The 19,787-nt window shown below is 38.3% G+C and overlaps 2 protein-coding genes across 3 annotated transcripts; both read right to left on the bottom strand.

Annotated features, from left to right (window-relative positions):
* Positions 1-647: 647 nt before the first annotated feature.
* On the bottom strand, positions 648-5,174 carry LOC105054858 (uncharacterized). Of its 2 annotated transcripts, none has more exons than XM_010936475.4 (3): positions 4,890-5,174; positions 3,624-3,883; positions 648-1,434 (listed from the first exon to the last, which is right to left on the bottom strand). In XM_010936475.4, the coding sequence occupies exons 2-3, from the start codon at positions 3,881-3,883 to the stop codon at positions 801-803; spliced, it is 894 nt and encodes a 297-aa protein (XP_010934777.1). In that variant the 5' UTR covers positions 4,890-5,174; the 3' UTR covers positions 648-800. The 2 variants fall into 2 exon arrangements, with proteins under 2 accessions (XP_010934777.1, XP_010934776.1); XM_010936474.4 differs by lacking the exon at positions 4,890-5,174 and adding an exon at positions 4,038-4,881.
* A 7,159-nt stretch (positions 5,175-12,333) lies between these two features.
* LOC105054859 (cytokinin hydroxylase) lies at positions 12,334-14,989 on the bottom strand. The gene is made up of 4 exons (XM_010936480.4): positions 14,628-14,989; positions 13,807-14,036; positions 13,100-13,705; positions 12,334-12,935 (listed from the first exon to the last, which is right to left on the bottom strand). Exons 1-4 carry the CDS (start codon positions 14,908-14,910, stop codon positions 12,498-12,500), a joined length of 1,557 nt encoding a protein of 518 aa, XP_010934782.1. The 5' UTR covers positions 14,911-14,989; the 3' UTR covers positions 12,334-12,497.
* Between the last annotated feature and the right edge of the window lie 4,798 nt (positions 14,990-19,787).

Here is a 19,787-nt window from a genome sequence, read left to right as displayed (position 1 = left end):
TTGCCAACTATAAATTTAGACATGTTGAGAAAATTTCTTTCTAAGTCACTTATTAACCCTTAAATTGCTTAAAAGTTCTCGATTCTCAACTTTATATATAGTCCGCAGACCTAGCCAATTACAATATATGTAGAGTATGTCAGGGTAAAGTAATTTATAGAACCTCAGTCTAACCTATGATTACATTTGAGTTTCTAAAGTCACAAGCTTCTTATAAAGTTGGCAACCTCCAACGACTTCATATTGAATATAAAAAATTATTATTCTTATTATACATCTCGAAAAGGATGGCTTATTGGATGTCAATGCCTCAGTTTTATAAAAGAAAATGTCCCGAAAGATCATGCATGGGTAAATGACTGACCACATCTTCTTGATGTATTTCCTCTCTAGGACATTGCTAGATTCAAAAGTCAAAGGCTCCCATCTATCATGCATGCGCACGAACGAGCACGTGAGAGAGAGAGAGAGAGAGAGAGAGAGAGAGAGAGATTTGCACTTTTGTGGTTCATTTAAACCTAGTTACCACCCTATCATTAATGGAGCCAAAAGGACTATGGACATTGACGACACAGACCATAATCCATAACATGCTAGAAGCTAATGCAAGGTCAGTGGCAGAAAAAAATCCAGAACGCCATGCACTCTTCCGGAAGCTCTATGTTCAAACATTCTTCAATCTTCACAGAGATTATGTGAAAATAGCATTTCGGAACAGATAATCAATGATAGATTTCCTTTCTGTATTCTATAGTAACACTAACAAAATTGGGTCTCATCCTCTTTCTTAGGTTGGCCACCTAAATATGAAATGGGATTGCAAAATTGCTGAGGTTCTTAGCATTCTCAAGCTCGCTCTTTTCACTGATCTCCTTCAAGCTAGACCATGCTTTCCTTCGCCGCTTACTGGAACCCCCAGTCCCTTTTCCTGAGTCAGTTATTGCTGAATGATTTCCACCAACAGGAAGCTTGTTAGGAAGAGAGTCACTGACCTTCCTTTTCCTCTGAGACGTATTCACCACTTTTCCTAGTGGGTTTACTGGACATTTGGCAAGAATCTCTCCAGTAACCGCTGCTCTTCCAGGAGTGATAGATTTCAACTCCGATACAGGTTCTAGTTTTGAAGGGATTTCCTCTCTAACATCCTGACGAACCTCATGTTTAGCAGCTAATACATTCTCAGAGTTGCCGTGTGCTCTATCTGTGGAGCACTGTTGATTTGAGTCTGAATCTTGGCTACGTCTTGAAGCAGTTAGATTCTTCATATGGCCTTCAGCAGTCCCCCACTTTACGTTCCGATGAGAACAGAAGTGACATGTGTAGACCACACTGTTCTTACAGGGAACATAAGCCTTCTTGCGCCATCTTCCCTTGTTCACACGCTTTTCTATTCGGATGGTGCAGTTAAAACCAGGCTGCAAGACAGTTTCACATCTGCAAGACAGTCTAGACTCTGTTAAAACTTACAGTGGGGCTCCATAAATGAAGATAGAAATCAAATGGTCATAAGAAGCTAAATAATTATTTAAGTACGATACTTTCATAAGATGGACGGCTGAAATTGAATAAAATAACTGCCACTGAACAGCACTGAAAAATGATGGAAATGACAATTCTAGTCACAAAAGATATAACGACTTAATCTCTGAAACATCAGCACCCATTAACTGAAAGATGATGAACACATGGAAAGAGACTATGGGACAGAATGCCACAATCATACCAGGTTCCTTCACATTAAGGCATTTATAGGGGTCAGGAGCAGTCTTGAGGCCTTGTCTGCAAACGTCATATTTCTCAGAGTATAGAATATTAAGGAATGGGAGGCATCAAGGGCTACATCTAGACATGTATGTACGTGCTCATGCATGTGCATACAGACACAATTGCACATAAAGATGCACGTGCGTGTGTGCATGCGCGCGCACACAAAGAGACTCTTGTTTCAAGAGTTTTGTTTTGTTGTCAGGCAATGATTTTGCTTCAGACTTGGATATCAGACTTTGGCATGTCATAATTTGTCATGCCACTTTTATAGCTCTTCAACGGCCTCAAAACAATGAGATCGAGAACCCAAAGCATGACACCATACAACCTCCAAAATAGATCAAATGCAACACAAGGTATTCCCTCTATGTCCTTGCACTAACTTTATTATACTAACCTGCACAAAATATAATTTCAAATTAGAGATGTTTAAACCCATCCCTTTTTCCAAAATGCTGTTGACTGCAACAGGAGGCTCAATCAATCTTGTTTGGCCCTCTAACTACTTCTCACTTATTTCAATATGAACAGATCTAGCCATTCCATTGCTTCCTGGATCTAAGAGAACACAGGCTCCAGTATGTCACTTCATCAGTTATGGTCTTTCTGTCCAACCTTACTGGTTGGGAAGTATTCCCTAGAGAGGATATGCAAGAATGTGAAACAAATGTGCATAACCTTAACATGCAAAATGTATACCAGCTATATCCAGTTGGTTTAATGAAAAACTATGACTGGAAAAGTTTGTTCACTTTTGTGTTGGTGTTGAGTCTCTTGCCAAGCAACTTCAAGGAAGAGATAAGACAATGACAAAGCCTAAAGTAATGGGGGGAAGGAAGAGCCACATTATTTGGTGGACAGTTTAGGCATCTGTTTGGTTGTTCCAAAAATTTGGAAAACAAAAACATATGGATGAAAAATGCAGAGTCTAACATTCTTTCAAAAATGGAAAAGCCATTACTCAGTACATTTTTTTTTAAGGTTCCCACCATCCAAACAGCTGGAATGGTTGATTTTCACAAAAGTTATTTTCAAAGTTGTTCCAAGGAACCATAGAGACCTCAAGGTCACAAAACCAGAGAGCAACCTTGTGAAATTCTCCCGAACTTCAGAGTGTAGATTAAGCAGGAAGATATTTAATTAAAAAAAAAGGCAATGTTTATAGACAAAATTTAAATAAAACCTAGTAGTTATTCAGTTCTGTTAACTAATAGCAGCAACTCGAACAGGCTTCTAAATAACAATTACAATGAGTAACAATGGCATCAAGAGTAACAATTATAACAATGCCCCATTAGGAGAAAGTTATTATTGCAACACAGAGAGAGAGAGATGTTGTTATAACAAAGTTATTATAACAATGCCCCAAATGCCGTTCATCTTTTCCGGCTGTTGGAAGTTTTAAAAGTACAGATAGGCCCTGATATAAAGATGAGCTAAGCTTGTTTTTCAAAATACATAATAACTATATAGATGATCTGGCCTCCACAAGAAGTTAAGTTGATGCCTATTTTTCATGGTTTTCAACAAATAACTGAAGTTGCACCTTACCAATAGCATAAACAAAATACAAAACATGCACCTACATTTAGCAGGAAAAGTTTAACATCCACTTTTTATAGCAATTGCACTAACATCCAAATTTTGAAAGCAAATCACAGAGCAAAACATATCAAAATCTTTGCTCATGCTTATTTGCCTCTCAGAACAGATAACTAAGCACTGTCAGCATGATTGAATGCTAATTTTGCTGTTAAATTAGTTATGCACTTGATCAGTTAAGCTAAAGTAAGTCATTGACTAAGCTAAGTCCAGTATGCAAAAGAGACGTTGGAAAAGGATAAAAAAACACTTACCTCTGGCAAACAAAAGTTGAATGATCTAGAGGAATCCCTGAAGCCTCTGCTTCAGCAGCCAAACATGCTCCCAAAAAAGCACCCAGAGGAGGTATTCTAGCTTCCCCACCGGCCCATGTTGCCAGTCGTTGCAGATGCTGCATCTTCAAGATAGAATTCTTGTCAACATTCTTTTTACCAGTGTTTTCCTCACGAAGTGTCACATTTTCATATATTATTGGGTTTAATGAGGCACCTTTCTTCTCCCGTTTCCTTCCCATCTACATATGACCAAAACAAATGGAAACTAGTCAATAGCAAGAAGTATCACATGTTTGAATATACTGTGTAGCTATTACACAGCAAGCTATTCGATAATAAATCAATCTAAACATGTAATATTGAAGTACATCAAAATACCAAACTGAATAGAACCTGCAGAACAGTCCGAGCGGATGTGGTTAAACTCCACAGAAATTCACATCTTCTGGTTGTGATAGGCATGACTTCAAGCAAAGAATCATACATGATACAGAAAAAGCAAGGAAGTAGAAAACGTAATGCACCAATATGTTGATAGAAGTATGAGTTGTAGCTAACAATCAAATCAAGCAAAGCATTGAACTTAATTATTTACTAAAAAACCTTCACTCATCAATTTGCATTTAGCTACCTAATCCTTGCCTGCAACTCATTCCAATCAAAACTAATTTTGCTCAATTTAATCACTTCTAAGTGCTCCCATACAACTTCCATCTAGGTTTGCTCAGGTTTTTGGTTTCTGCTGCAGACTAAGATATAAAAGAATAGTTCCAAAGAGTATAAAATCATATAATCAAAGTAGTAAACTAATGATGCATCCAACAAAAACATGAACATATAATGCGCAGACCCTTGAAAGAAAACGATCTGTAGTGTGGGTTCATATACGTATTCAATATTTATGACAGACCTCCAGTTATTCATTCTTTTTATCATGTTGGGTACTACTGAGGTATTCTAATTCAATTAACATAGCCATAAGAACCTCTCATAATTAGTGACCCACAAAAAAATAAATAAATAAATAAACTACTCACTGAGAAACAAGTAAATAAAAAAAATCTTAATACAATATAATATCAACAATTATCACATTATTTCTGATGGTTGTTAACCGAAACAAGGAAGCAGTAATATTCACTTAGACATTTCATCAAACATTGGCCTACCAGTGAAAACCCATATAGTGCATAATTTACAGTAACCATGAAAGCAATCATTTGATTCTTAGCCTAAACGCGAGACCTTGAAAGAATGTACGTTCTCTATTGATCAGAGAGAAGGATGATAGAGGCCGCGGTGGATGGACGGCAGGAAGTTCGCGGGAGGAAAACGAAGGGGATACCGCGGAGCACCAAGGAGCAGAGAAGAAAACAGTGGAGGCGCGCCGGACTGGAGGAGCCGGCGGCGGCGGTCGCGGCGCGGCAGGAGGAGGGCGCGGCGGAGGAACCGGCAAGCAACGGCAGGTTTCTGCAGCGCGAGGAGACCAGGAGCGAGATCCGGGTTAGGGTTGGTCGAGGCTAGGGTTCAAGAATCAAGATCCGATAAAGCAAGGATATTGGGTTATCGGACTTTTGGTTCGGCTTCTGCGTTACCCGGATCCGAGCTCGATTATTTATCCTTAGGCTTAATACGACCTTCGATATTTTATTTTCTAATGCCCGTGGATTGACTTATCGATCTTTTAATAAATTTAATTTATGAAAAAAAATCATCACAGACGTTGACTAGTTGATTCTAGAATGACATTTTTTTTAGTTTCACGAGTTCACATGCCGCAGTCAAGACCTAAGCTTGAGGTCCAAACAATGTTTTCAAAATTTGACCGGATGATAAACCGGCAAGTTGTGTCAAATTCACCGATAAAACATGTGATGTTAGCACACCATTACTATATATTTATTTTTTAAAATTTTAGAAAAAATAAATCAAAAATATGATAATTAGTTTGCATGGAATTTATTTCATTTCTATCACTACAACTGAAAGTTGATTGCTTATCCTACTTATACTGGAATTCTATCGTTAATTTTATTATTTTAAGTTATCCCATTAGAAATAAATATTTTTTATTTTAATTAATTATTTTTTTAAAAAATATTAAAATTTATTTTTTAATAGATTTTGATTTTTGAATTTAGATAGGAGTCAAACAACCGATTCAAATAATACTTTATTTAAAAGAATCTTTAACGTATACGTAAGAAAAAAAGAGACGGAAGAAAAAAGTGAGTAGTGTTCTCTTTGGTGAGAGATGAGAAAGTTTTCTTTCATGACTCAATTTTTGAATAAAATATTTTTTTTTATTTTGAGCCGACATGATCAATCTACTCTAAATAACGACAATCATACCAAGCTACGAAGACGAAAGCACACATATGGTTGACCAAAAATTAAGAAGCAAGAGATAAAACCTCAATGAGAAGCTTAGATCTGAATGGTTTAATCATATTGTAAGAACACCAGCAAGTGCAACCATGAAACAAGAGATCCGTTTTTTCCAGCCATTATTATATTTTTACACACATCAACAACAAAATATCGCAGATATTGAAAGAGATGGTCCATACTATAGGAAGCTCACAAAGCAATATTTATGTATGGGGACATTTCATTATGGCATTCTAATAAACATTATTAGCAATCATATTGCCACTCCAGTCCAAGTGTACTTGGCATGTTTATTCTCGACGATAAAGGATCTCTAAACCTCTTGGATCCAGCTCAAGAACTAGCCGCTCCACCTAAAAGGCTTTGTTGTTGTTTAAACTCGCGATAGTTTCAAAGAACTAGTGAGACACCACAGGGATTGCTCTTAGCCATGATATCATTCTCCATTACTTAAAGGCATCATGCAATGGAAAGCTTCAACCTCCTCCTTTTGAATCATCCATACTCTCCGAGAAGCAAAGCAAGCAGCTGATTTTATGCCAAAGCAAGCCTTTGCCGATGATGTGGTATGGATGCAAGGGGACTTGGTCGATTCAAATTTTGCAAGAATTTGAGATCCGACTGCTCCTCTATATCCTACACAAGGAAGCGATGACACACCCTTTATCATTCATCATTACCTTCACCTTTCTTCTTTCTCAAACTATGATGGTAGTTCTTGCCATCATTATCTGCAGAGATGGTAATATTGTTCTCCATTTGACATTTGTGATACTCATTCAGGTTCACTTGAAAGATGAAACCAATAGCAGAGGCTTTAAACCTACTTATATTGCTTCACCAGACTATTTCTCTTTCAGGACACCTGCTGTATTTTTTGGGTCAAAAATCTATACATATTTCATTTGCCTAATTGGAACCCAATCAATAACGGTCTACTATATTGGTACTTCGTTTGTATGGCACCATTTTGCAGGACAATGATGCTGCTTGGGAAACAACTGCTCAGAAGCTTATATTTAAAGGCTCACAATTAATGTCTGGCACCCGCGGGTTGGGATGAGCAATACAACATGCTGGGTTAAGCAAAGATGTTTCCCCATCGGCAACACCACAGTATCACTATTCTATCTACATTGGCAACGGGAAAAAATCTATTCAGGGGGCTGCCGGTTCGAGTAAGAATCAGATTACATCTATCCATTACTGCTGGATGCCATACTTCCAAGTCTACTTTCTATCACAATGAAGTCTGCATCATTCTGATTTTATCTTGAGTTTCTATGTGGCTTACTGGTTTACACATCTTTGTTGTTAGGATCTGCATCAGTGTGGAACTCATACAACTTTACAGCAACCATGAACCTCTGATTTTATGAGTATGCTGCAGCTTTTGACTCATGATTATTATGAAATATCTCACATGTACTCTCTACTTACCACCACGATGGGATATATGTGTCAACTTGCATCTTACTACCGTATCGCATTACTCATTACTTTAAAAAACCAAACTTCTTCATGCAATAAAGCTTAGGTGACTAAGGCTGGACCTTAGTCTCCTTTTCCATCAAAAAAAAAAAAAAAAAACTTAATATTGTTATGTCCGGCCAAGTTTTTGTTCATCTCCAGCACACTTGCTAAATATGATGCACTACCTATTCTTACTATATTGTCAATACTCTAATTACCCCACTATTTGGTGCTTTAGGTGTATTCTAGTTTTCTGTTTTGTCCTGGGGTGGGATTTTGTTATCTTTTGTTGGGTATTGATCTAACAGCTGTAGGTGGTGAGCATTTTTGGAGGAATTCTTCTCTGTACTCGCCACTGTAATGTTCTGTCCGTAACTTCTTTTATTTTAAGCAATGCTCCCTTCTTTTACCAAAAAAAAGAAAAGAAATGATAAAAAGAACTCAAAGTCTGATCCACTTCTCAAATACAATGAAGCAGAGGAACCAAAATCCTGAAGTTCTGATACACAATAATATGGAGACCTTGGATTCAACTAGGAAAGATTCCTATTCTTAAATGTTTCACCAAAAATTTCATGATATTACCAAATCATTTTCAGAAGCTTGCAACAAGTATGGAGACGCATGCAATCAACGTTAAAAGGCAAAATGATTTTTTGGGCATGTCATGCTATTAATATGTTGGAGAAGTTGATGAATATGCCCTTGTCCAATGGCTTGGACCTAGATTACAAAAGCAGGCAAGGAAAAATAATTTTTTCTTTTTTTTTTTAAAAAAAAAAAGAGAGGAAGAGAGGCAACAAAGCACCTCCGGAGTCCAGAGAGCTCAACTAGATTATGTCGGTTGATTATGTCACCACCCCCCCACCAACACACAACCAAAAAAAAAAAAAAATCCAAAAAAACTAGACTAGACTGGCCAATTTAATTGGTTTGTCCGATTATCCTATTTCTTAGTTGGTTTTTGATCAAATTTAAAATATCCTTTGAACCAATCCAATAGATGAACTATGCTCGGTTCAACCGCCGAACCAGCTGATCTGTTCTGGTTTTAAAATATCGATCCCAAATAATAACTTTTGCAATTGATGAAATAAATTTATAACTATAACATGGCGACTTACCTTATACATGCTTTGGCATTCTTACATGGTATATATTCACATAGTATTGGTTCTTGTGAAATCGCCACATTTAATTCTAGTGCATCCTACTTTCATTCAGTATAGGTTACATAAGCGGAACAAAAACTCAAGTTTTATCCAAATTATTTGGTGCTCTATTTATAAGTACTTATTAGTCAATAGTGCAAGTTATAAGTTTTTAAATATCGAATTTATACTTGTTTCATGAAGTTCTTTTAATGATTATCCATCAATTTAGCACCAACCTTTGAATTTTCATTCCAGCTTGGAACCAATATTATCGGATTTAATTTATAGGACAACCAGGTATGGCAGATATAAAGGATGCTGAAAAGAAGCAAATCAAACATTTGGTTAAACTAGTTAATGCAAGCAATTTAGATAAATTTTAAACGTTTAAAAAAAAGGTTATTGCAACACAAAGGATTGCTTGTTCCCTACCAGATCTAGTTTAAGAGGTTTAGAACTGGAGTTTTAATGTGGTAGGAATAAATTGGACCCGCTAGATAATGGTATCTGTATGGAATTTAAGCACCAAGGTACCTTTTTTTTTTTTTTTTTTTTTTTCTGTAAACCAAAAAAAGAAATAGATGATGGATTTAGAGTCTAGCAAACTCTTCAACCATGCTAGACTTCAGGATTTCATTACAATGAAGTAACAAGGGCTAAAGTAGCTTTGTCCTTGTAGCAAAATAATTCAATATTTCTAACCCTTTTTTTTAATATTTTAATACTTTTCCATCCCACATGGGTGGGAATTTTTTTTTTTTAAGTCTTATAAATGCAATCAAAATCACATGCAATTCTATAGTAGCTCCTTCCTTTTCATGAATTATGATATTTAGAATATGATCGATCATGGACCCAACCTCGGGCCTAAACTATATTCATGTTAGCTCTAAGCCAGGTCTATCTAAAGTTTGAAATTTTTTTTGCCCAAGCACGGCCATGATTGGCTCTATAGTTTGGGAAGGATGTCGGACCATCACCAAGAGGGTAATTACATTAACTAATAAAATTTCAGAATCAATCACTATGACACGAGATATAGAGCCTATACAATTATAACATAATAATTGACTAAGTTTAGAATGTGTATCTTTTATAGAATTGGAATATGATGCCCAAGCGGAACTCACAATATGCTGACCTATTCATTCTTAATATGACCTTTGCTCTGATGTTAGATAATTTTAACATATCGTGGAACTTGCTCATAGGAGACCTAGTGTCAGACATGTTTTTCTCCAAAGAGAAAATGGTTCATCTAGATGTGATAATGTGGAACGACTCCTGCGTCAAAAGTAGAAGTTTAGATCAATATGGATTGTTAAACGTATACAAGCGTATATAGAATGACCACCCCATGCATGTTATATAAAATTTCAGAATCAATCACTATGACACGAGATATAGAGCCTATACAATTATAACATAATAATTGACTAAGTTTAGAATGTGTATCTTTTATAGAATTGGAATATGATGCCCAAGTGGAACTCACAATATGCTGACCTATTCATTCTTAATATGACCTTTGCTCTGATGTTAGATAATTTTAACATATCGTGGAACTTGCTCATAGGAGACCTAGTGTCAGACATGTTTTTCTCCAAAGAGAAAATGGTTCATCTAGATGTGATAATGTGGAACGACTCCTGCGTCAAAAGTAGAAGTTTAGATCAATATGGATTGTTAAACGTATACAAGCGTATATAGAATGACCATCCCATGCATGTTATATACAAGCGTATATAGAAGTTTAGATCAATATAGAAGTTTAAATCCGTCCGGGGGAGGTTCACGTAGCATGAAGACCAATTCCATTTCACCTTCCATGTATACATGTTGGATTATGTAACGACCAGTGCCCAAAAAGACTGGATCTCTTCATAATCCAACACATGCCTTGGGCCAAAAATTGGTCAGTGATTCGATCAACGGGACGTCTTAACCGTCCGAATCTATCACTTGAATTGCTCCAATTGACCGGTCGATGTAGTACTCCATTGTGAGGAACCATTACGCGAGTTTTGACCGCGTTAACGCGGGTAGTTGACCGAGTTCATGGAACAACGGTCTTCCTACGAGAAAGTATACATCGGACATTACGTCTCCACCTTTGAGAAATTATACCCTACACATAATTCTCTTTTTTTTCTCTTGTTACGTGGACGTAATCCATTTAAATAATACCTTTGGTTAGAAGCAGTCCCCGCGCATGCGAGTCCAAATCGTCATGGAGGTTTCAATAAGTATATCCTTTAGACAAGTGGGTCACACACTTTCCAAAGTGGGGCATGAGATCAAGAAGCGATCAACACCTACCATTCAACCACACGATAGAATGTCAAACGTGGCCTTCATAATGTTCAATTTTTTTTATTGTTTGGATAAAATTAAATTGATTAAATCAATCTAGTGAAAATACATCATATCAATCAGAAAATAAAATATATAAAAAATTTAAAAAACTTTTCCTCATTGAAAAGATGAGTTCCGTGTGATATGCTATACTGTGGTTCTAATAATGTGAAAGATATCAATAGTCCCACATCGGTTGTAAATCAAAGCAAACTCGTGCTTATAAGGAAGAAAAAATCCTTTCTATATGAAGCACTTTTTAAAAAATAAAATCATGAGGTCCATGGATCAGAGCGGACAATATCTCACGTCATGGGCTGAGTCTTTGTCTGTAATAATAGTGCCTCAGGTAGGGATCGAGATCCTCCTCGATTTTCTGGAGCTGAGGTCCGTCTCAGCTGACTGTGGGATTTTTTGGACTGTACACATCCGAATCTAATATCTCATATGACGGATCGAATTTTTGTTCATAATAAATTATATATTTAAAAAATAAAATTATAAAATTTATGAGTCAAAATAGATAATATTTTGTACGGATGGATCGAGCCCTCGCCCACAGCAAGCTGTATATATTATCCTCCGGTCATTCGCATTATTAGCGTGTTGCTTGAGCACGTGTTTTCCTACGGCATTTATTTTTTAATTTCTCTCCGTACATTCCAGTGGATTCATTCTAATATTTGTATATATAGGGGTGCTTGAATTGACTTCTGAAAGGGAGCATGTAAACGTTTGAATCGTGAAGTGTTGTGAAAGAGCGGAGCAGTGGCGGCCCAATAGTGCATGTCGCACCGAGATTTAGTTGATACGGAAAGAGACGGTGGAGGATCTTTCACCTAATTAATTGAACCACGAAGGAGCAGTTGGGGTGATCATGAACTTGGATATGCATTACAATTAGTGCGCCAATAGTTGTGCATTTATAATGTTTTGAAAATGGACCACCGGACTCGAGGATCAGTTCGCCTCCATTTTTATGCATGGTTTGGCATAGTCACCGCAATTAAGTTAGTTTGTATGGTTCAAGACTAGTACTAGCTAGTTGGACTTCGAGAAGTGTGAATTCACATGTGACCCTTCCAATGAATCTGGAGTGCTTCAAGAAGTGTGAATTCAGGTGGCCCTCCATCCATCCTCCCAATGAATCAGTTCTTTGCTTGTCATAGTAGGTCTTGACCACTGAAAATTGCAACTAATATGGGAACTAATTATAAGGAAAGCAGCACTGTCATGCATACTCTACATACATACATATCCATCCATCCATCCGTACATACATACATGCACACATATATATAATGTATATGTATATGTATATGAGAATAATTTCTATACATAATTGAAGGGCCTCTCTCGGGGCTCCTCTGACCTACATGTTGCGCACATAATGCGATAGAAATGCCTGCTAATGGCACTATAAGCGGAATCTGATCACCACCCACTTCAACTCTCATAGTAAGATGCATAATATAAGCAATTAGCTTGATTCTTCTAAAGCATGAAGGATTAGATGCACCCCGTGAGAAGGCCTCAGAGACAACATGATCCGAGGTGAGTGCGAGTAAGCTGGAGAGATGGAGACAGAGAACTTGCGGAGGATGAGGCTTAACACGATCTTGTACTCCATGGCAGTCAGGTTCCTACCCACGCAGATCCTCCCCCCAAAGCCAAATGGCAAAAATCCCATCCGATGCTTGCACCCGCCATATGAACTGTCCTTGAACCTCTCTGGCTTGAATTCGTACACGTCATCGCCCCACAGGTCAGGATCGTGGTGCATCCCCACCACGTCGATCCACACGTTGGTCCCTTTGGAGATGACTAGGTCTCCGACCTGGACGTCTTCCTTTGCCTGCCTTTGGACATTAGGTGCCGGTGAGTAAAGCCTTAGGACCTCGTTCAGCACCCATCCCATCTGCGTACGTTTGTACCATGAGAAGATTAATCCAATTATATTGCTTCAAAGCAGTAGTGTCGGTAGAGATATCGTACAAATATGGCCTAGCGAATGGTTGGTGGATGTACAAGAAGAGAGACATCGAATTATGCTTTGGTAGAGAGGGAGCAACAGAGGCTTACCTTTGTTAGCTTCGAGAGCATATGTGAGTCAAGGGGTGCACCCCCAGAGACTTCCATGATCTCCTCCCTGAGAGTCTTCTGCCACTCGGGGTACAAAGCCAGCATGAGCAGAGTCCAGGAAAGAGCAAGGGCAGTGGTCTCATGGCCCCCGAAGAAGAATGTCTTGCACTCATCCACAAGCTCCCGGCTCGTCAGCTTCCTCTCGAGCTGCGCATTGTCCTGGTTCCCGGCAAGCAGGAGACTGAGGAGGTCGTGTTGGTTGTTGCAAGTCGTTTCCTTTCTCGAATCGATGACGGCGAGGAGGAGTTGGTCGATCTCCTTGCCTAGCTTCCATGCCGCATATGTTTGTTTGGCATACAAGAGCTTGCTGAAGGGGACTCCCACCAGCCGGTTGGACTTGAACAGCATGATTTGCATGGCTTGGAGCTTCTCGAATACCTTTTTGCCAGTTTGCTCATTGATGCCAAAGCTGGTCTTAGCTATGATCTCAGCTCCATTTTTGCCGATATCTTTCTCCACGTCGATTTCGTTGTGGCCCAAGGATACACGCTTGCTCCACTCATCTAGCATCTTGGTGGTAGACTCCACCATTGTGCTTATCATAGCCTACATGCATACAATATACGTAATCTAAATATGTACATATATATAGACCAATGGAGAGAGGGAGGGGGCGAGAGAGAGAGAGAGAGAGAGAGAGGAGTTACATTCAGATTGGTCATAGAGAATGCTGGTGCAATGATGTGCCTGTGAAGAGCCCAGTCGTTACCGTCGACCATAACTAGCCCATTTCCGAACATTGGTTTTCTGTCATGCTTGAACACATTCGGCTTGCCCCATTTCTTGCTCAAAATCCCTGAAGTCACTTGTTTGAGGAACTCAGGGTCGGCGATGTACATGAATGGTTCTGTGCCTAGCCAGTAAATGAAAACCTTTCCTGCAAGCCAACGTGCAATATAAATTGTAAGAGTCACCATATAAACAGCATATTTAAGTGAATTAATTAATTACCTTTATACGCTTCTAGGTAACAAAGATTTATAATTTTGCTAAAGAGAGAACCAAATATATGATATAAAATCACATAAATGGGAACGAATTAGCTCTTCGATAACAAGAGGACTTTTAAGGGATATTGGAGGATAAATACCATCAAGACCCTTTTCAGAGGAAGCAGTGTGTGTATGTGCTTGTAATTCTAATATGGTCAACTTGAGCTAGTCACCATGTATGAAGATGAATCTACTAGAAAAGGTTAATCGATCGGTGTTCTTAATCCACATATAATCTATATACAAAATCCCGCATGAGATATTGCGAAAAATATTAATCGTTATAAACCACATATAGATCTTTCACTCAACGAAAAAGGAGGGGGGGGGGGGGGGGGGGGTATGTCGCGCTCTTGTACATGTTTCACAAATCAAAGAGGACGTACGAGCTACTGAGCAGCCATGTGACCACATATGCTCACAATGCAATCTCAGATCTAAATAATGGGTTTCTATAATTTTTCAGATGAACTCACCGTAAGTTTTTCTCCATCGAGCAAAGTAAGGGAACACGAATGAGTGGATGTCATGAGTGATGCTTGATAAGCCTAAAGAAGATCCTCTCTTTTCTTTCTTGCTCATCTCCATTATGTTTCCCAAGGGAAACAATGGGGCAGGGCCGCCAAACCCGTTCCTTTTTAACCTTTGCCACGCCGCAATGGGTGAAAGCCAAAAGATGAAGATGGCAGCGGAAATAAAGAGGAGAAGAAAGCTTCCCATGCCCAATCTCAAGGCATGCACGAACAGAAGGAACTCCATGATGTTGCTCTTAACTGAGAAAATATAATGAAGAACAAGGGCCTTCTCAGCTCTTATGCTTGTGCTTGGTAAGAAAACACGGTGGAGAGGACAAGCCGTATGGGCCTCCTTTTATACAGGGGAGGGGACTGGGGAGGCACAGATTGTCGCCGTTCAACGGTGTTGAACGTTGACCGTAGAAGTCATCAGGAGAACGTATCTGAAAGAGGAGGACCAAAAAATGCTTATCGGCTTTCACCCTGTATCGCATTTTGACTCCGTTTGCCGCAGCGTGACGCATTCAATGAGGTTACCTTTACTAGAGTCTCGGGACTTTCCTTTTCTTTTTTTCATCTTTTTACTTGAGAGGGATGAGTCCGGATATTTTAGCACCGATATATCCCACATATATAGGAAATAAAATATCGCCGAACGTTCCACCATATAAGAGGCAACGCGGTCTATAAGACTGCTTTTCATTTAAGGCTGAAAAAAAAAAAAAAAAAAAAAAATAGAAGCTCTGGTATTTGGTGTTAATAATGGCGTGGGTCAGGAGACGTTGGACGCGGAAACGTCGACTTTGTTTAGGTCTGTTCTTTGATTTTCAATGTTCGATGTCACTAAACTCCCAAGTAACGAATTTTTTTGGTCCCGAAAATAGGAGCAGTTTGCTTCATTAAATATAAGCATGGGGTCCAAAGGAGAGTTCCGCCTCTATGTAATCAGCTTACTAACTTACAGATTCTGGAATAACTTCTAATCTGGATTAACTGATAATGCATAAAGGTAATGCTTGTCTTTCTACCTTCATAAAATTGACATAGTTTCAATGAATTCTAAATTGAGAATCACTTGGTAGAACTAGAGAGTAGAAAAATATGACCCAGATCACCCCCTTTTTTTTTCCCTTTCCTCCTTGGGTGAGATTTCATCCTCATAAGTTATCTTTATTCATGAAAAAATTAAGGTCAACATCTACATAAATCGCCATCATATAGCATTGACCTGGCCTTTTCCTCCCATACCCTTAGTTTCAATGGCTATCTGTGTCCACTCACTGCTCTGTCTGAACTGATATACCTACATAAAAGTTGCCATATTGTGCTTGGGAACAGACCTAGCTGTGAATAGAATAACACATTTAGCATTCTTTATTATTCTTCTTGGTTCATTTTAGTTAAGCTAATAGAACTTTGTTGGGATATACCGATCGGATCTCCTCACACTGACTCACCGTCGGACTCGTCTGACCAGCGTCCGACTCTGCCGACCGATGATTGTCGACACCGACCGACTGAATATACGTCGGTCGGACAGACCCTCTCCGCTCTCGACTGGCCGAACTGTGGAGCCCGATATCCGACTCCCGCAACGCGCCCGACTGACCATCGGAGGATCCCTGAATTTTCACCCGACATTCCTTAACCAGATGCCGACATACAGTCGGTCGGCTCCTTCAAACGCCGTACGACTGTTGGAAACTGTCCATCCTGACAGCAGCGTGCAGCACAGCCATCCTGGGGCATTATCCACCTAAGGCATGGGTCAACCCTAGTGATTTGACAGTCCCACGACGATTTGACAGTCTCACGGTGACTCTAACAGTCTTCGACGATTTGACAATTCTCTCATTATCTGCGTCACTAATGATGGCGCAATGCCGCGCTCTACTATAAAATGGAGAAGGCAACAGTGCTGGAGAAAGTTCCTTTCGAAACTCCTGAACTCTTCCTCTCTAGCTCTCACTCTCTCTCTCACTGAGTTTCTTGATTCTTTTCTACTGTTGTCTGGTCTCCTCTCTGACTTGATCGTCGGAGGGTCTCCGTTGGAATCACCTCCGATCAGTGTAAATTTTTTTTGCAAACACTCGTTCTCGACGATCAGATGACGCGGAGATTGACCGCAACAAACTTAATGGTCCCTAGGTACATTTTTATATTCTCTATGTACATTCGATTTTGGTCAACCAGTGTTCTCTCCACCCCACAAAGTGAGTGGGCAGCAACAATTAGTGGATGAGAACCGGACTCGTGATCTGCCGGGCTACACCACCAGGATAGTGCCACATATAATTGGAATTTATTTAAGTGCGAATATCGACAGCTTCGATCTCATCGCACGGACTAGAAAGTGGCTGGCCGTTTAATTCGTTGGGACGCCGTCTGCCGCTCGCTCCACGTGGGGGAAAGCGGGGGCCGGAGCACCGGAGAGAGCGACTGGTTGGTGGTACACGGGCCGAGACCACACACGGAAAGCGACGTCTATCTACGTGGCGCATTGTGATCGCTCAAAGAATGGCTCTGGTGGTGGGGATCCGACAGCCGTTGTCCCGAATCCCGATTGTGGCCGGCGACGGCTTCTGCACGCGTGGCTCACGTGGTCGGCAGGGGCGATGATTTCGCCGTCCTTTCAATAAGCGGCGCTTTTGGCAGAGTAACGGCGACGATTGGTCAACTCCGTACGTTATCTACGATTAAAAATTAATAAAATAATAAAATATTTATTCCAAGATTCCACCAAGTCAAGCTCCTATAGCAGCCCCCACACTCCTCGCAAGAGATTTCTCAACATTATTCAACAGTTATCAACCACTAAAAGAATTTATTAATTTATCAAATTTTTTAATATTTTAACAAACAATATTTTTAATATATATATATATATATATATATATATATATATATATATATATATATATATATATATATTGATGGTTAGAATAATCTTTAAATTTTTTTGAAAGACATAAAATTATTTACCAATAACAATTGAATTCAATTCGCAAGCATTGAAAAAGCTTCATGGATATCTTAAATTGCATTCACATTTTTTCTTACGAATTTGTCAACAGCAAGATAGTTGGCTTGACATTACGGTCAACATGCTCAAGCATGACTATGGATTATCGAGAATCAAAAATAGTATAATTGTCATTATTAAAATTCATCGTGTTTATTTTTTTCATTTGAAAGAACATCATTTGACTTGTTGGTGCAAGAATTAATGTGTAAGTTAAGAGATTGTATTTCTTCTCTATTAGAAAAATCCAAACATGTGAAATGCAAGTGATTGAATTGGGAAGAATAAAAATGTTATTCAACATGCTTGTCTTGAATGTTTCAAAATAAGTTAGTAACAAAACATGCATAGAATTTTCAAAGAACCGATGTTGAGAAATTTGCTTTCATTAAAGATAAATAAAATTGTAACACAACTCTTCTGTTTATGCTAGTAAAGTCCACACATTCAAAGAGCAGAGGATTATTTCTAAAATAACAAGGGACTAGTAAAAATAATCGTAAAAAACACTTCTGTTTATACTAGCAAAGTCCACGTATTCAAAGAGCAGAGGATTTTTTCTAAAATAACAAGTGACTAGTAAAAATAATCGTAAAAGGTCAAAAACATCATCAGTTTAGATCTCGATATCTAAATCAATTTTATCTTTTGTCAACTTATCTAATTTCTTTTGGAATGGATGAATGAGTTGATCAAAGTTTCTAACAGTAACAAAGATTTGGTACGAAGAAATATTCTAAGTACTTAAATACCCTTAAAATAGGATGCTCTGGAGTGGAGCCCAATGAGTTGTTTATCAATCGATCATCATATTGTAAATCTTGAAATATTATCTTGAAAAAAATATATTCTGACTAAATACTATATGCAAAACTTATGGCCTTCAGAAAGTTTTGCTATATCAATTAGTCTAAAATATGAAGAATCTCACTTTTGAATGACATAAAGACCTATCTAAAGTGGTCAAAATTATTTATAATAAATATGATCATCCAATATCGAGTATGACAATTGGATCGGTGAGAATCTAATTAAAGTCATGCTTTGCAGCTCCAACTTAGTCACTTTCTCAATCCACCCTCCCCCAAAATTATTAAAAAGAAAAAAGGAGAAAAATTGCTCGTGCTTTCGCATATTATTTTGCTCTTCATGTACATGGCCTCATTTTTTGCCATAGAAAAGACACCCATGTAAAGTGCAGGATCTTGGCATATGATGGACGCAGTGTTTTGCAACTTTTAGTGGGTAGGGAGATGCATGGAATTCAGACCCTCGTGTTACAAAACGATTTGGAAGCCGACTTCCCCCCTAGGAATTTTTATGTCCATCGAGCATGACGTTTTGATCGTGAGATTAAGCTGGCCAAGGCTGTACGACCAATGCACCAGCTAAGTGCGGTAGGCAGCGCACTACAAGTTCGGCATCTGCGTCAGAATTGATATAAAATACATACACACGCACCTCATGGAAAGGTTCCAACATGTGGTTTCAGATGAATGCTGCAATGGCTGTTATGGGCTAGGTTCACCGCATCTTAGGTCACATTCGGCATCGTTCTCTATTTTTTTAAAAAAAATATAAAAATATAATTTTTATTTTTATATAATTTTTTGAGAAATATAAAATATATTATATTTTTTTTTATTTTTTTTAACAATGAAGGTTGGCGTCATGACTGGAGATGAAGAAGATCCTGAAGTTGAACAAAGAGGCAATCGAAAGAGAATAAATAGAGACGAGGCTAGTAATGCAAGAGAGGATAACGTATAGCTAGCTTATCATTGGATGAAGATCGAACAAGACTTGAAAAGCAAGTGTGAGATTATATGGAGGCAACCAGTCAGCGAGATCAGGTAAAAAAAATATGCTTATGATAAGAGAGTGAAAATTTATTCTTTATTTTTTAAAATAAAATAGATATATTAATTTAAATTAAATATGAATAAATATATTCATAAAAATTAGAAAATAAAATATTAACTAATTGAACAGGCCCACTACAATAAAACATATTATTAACGATAAAAAATTTTCGTCGCTAATAATATTAGCGACGAAATTTTGGTCACTAATATTTCATCGCAAATAATTCCGTCGTT

Source organism: Elaeis guineensis, chromosome 12, assembly GCF_000442705.2.
Source record: "Elaeis guineensis isolate ETL-2024a chromosome 12, EG11, whole genome shotgun sequence".
NCBI classification, from domain to species: domain Eukaryota; kingdom Viridiplantae; phylum Streptophyta; class Magnoliopsida; order Arecales; family Arecaceae; genus Elaeis; species Elaeis guineensis.
The sequence above is the reverse complement of the archived record's forward strand: the minus strand, read 5'-3'. Positions and strand labels throughout refer to the sequence as shown.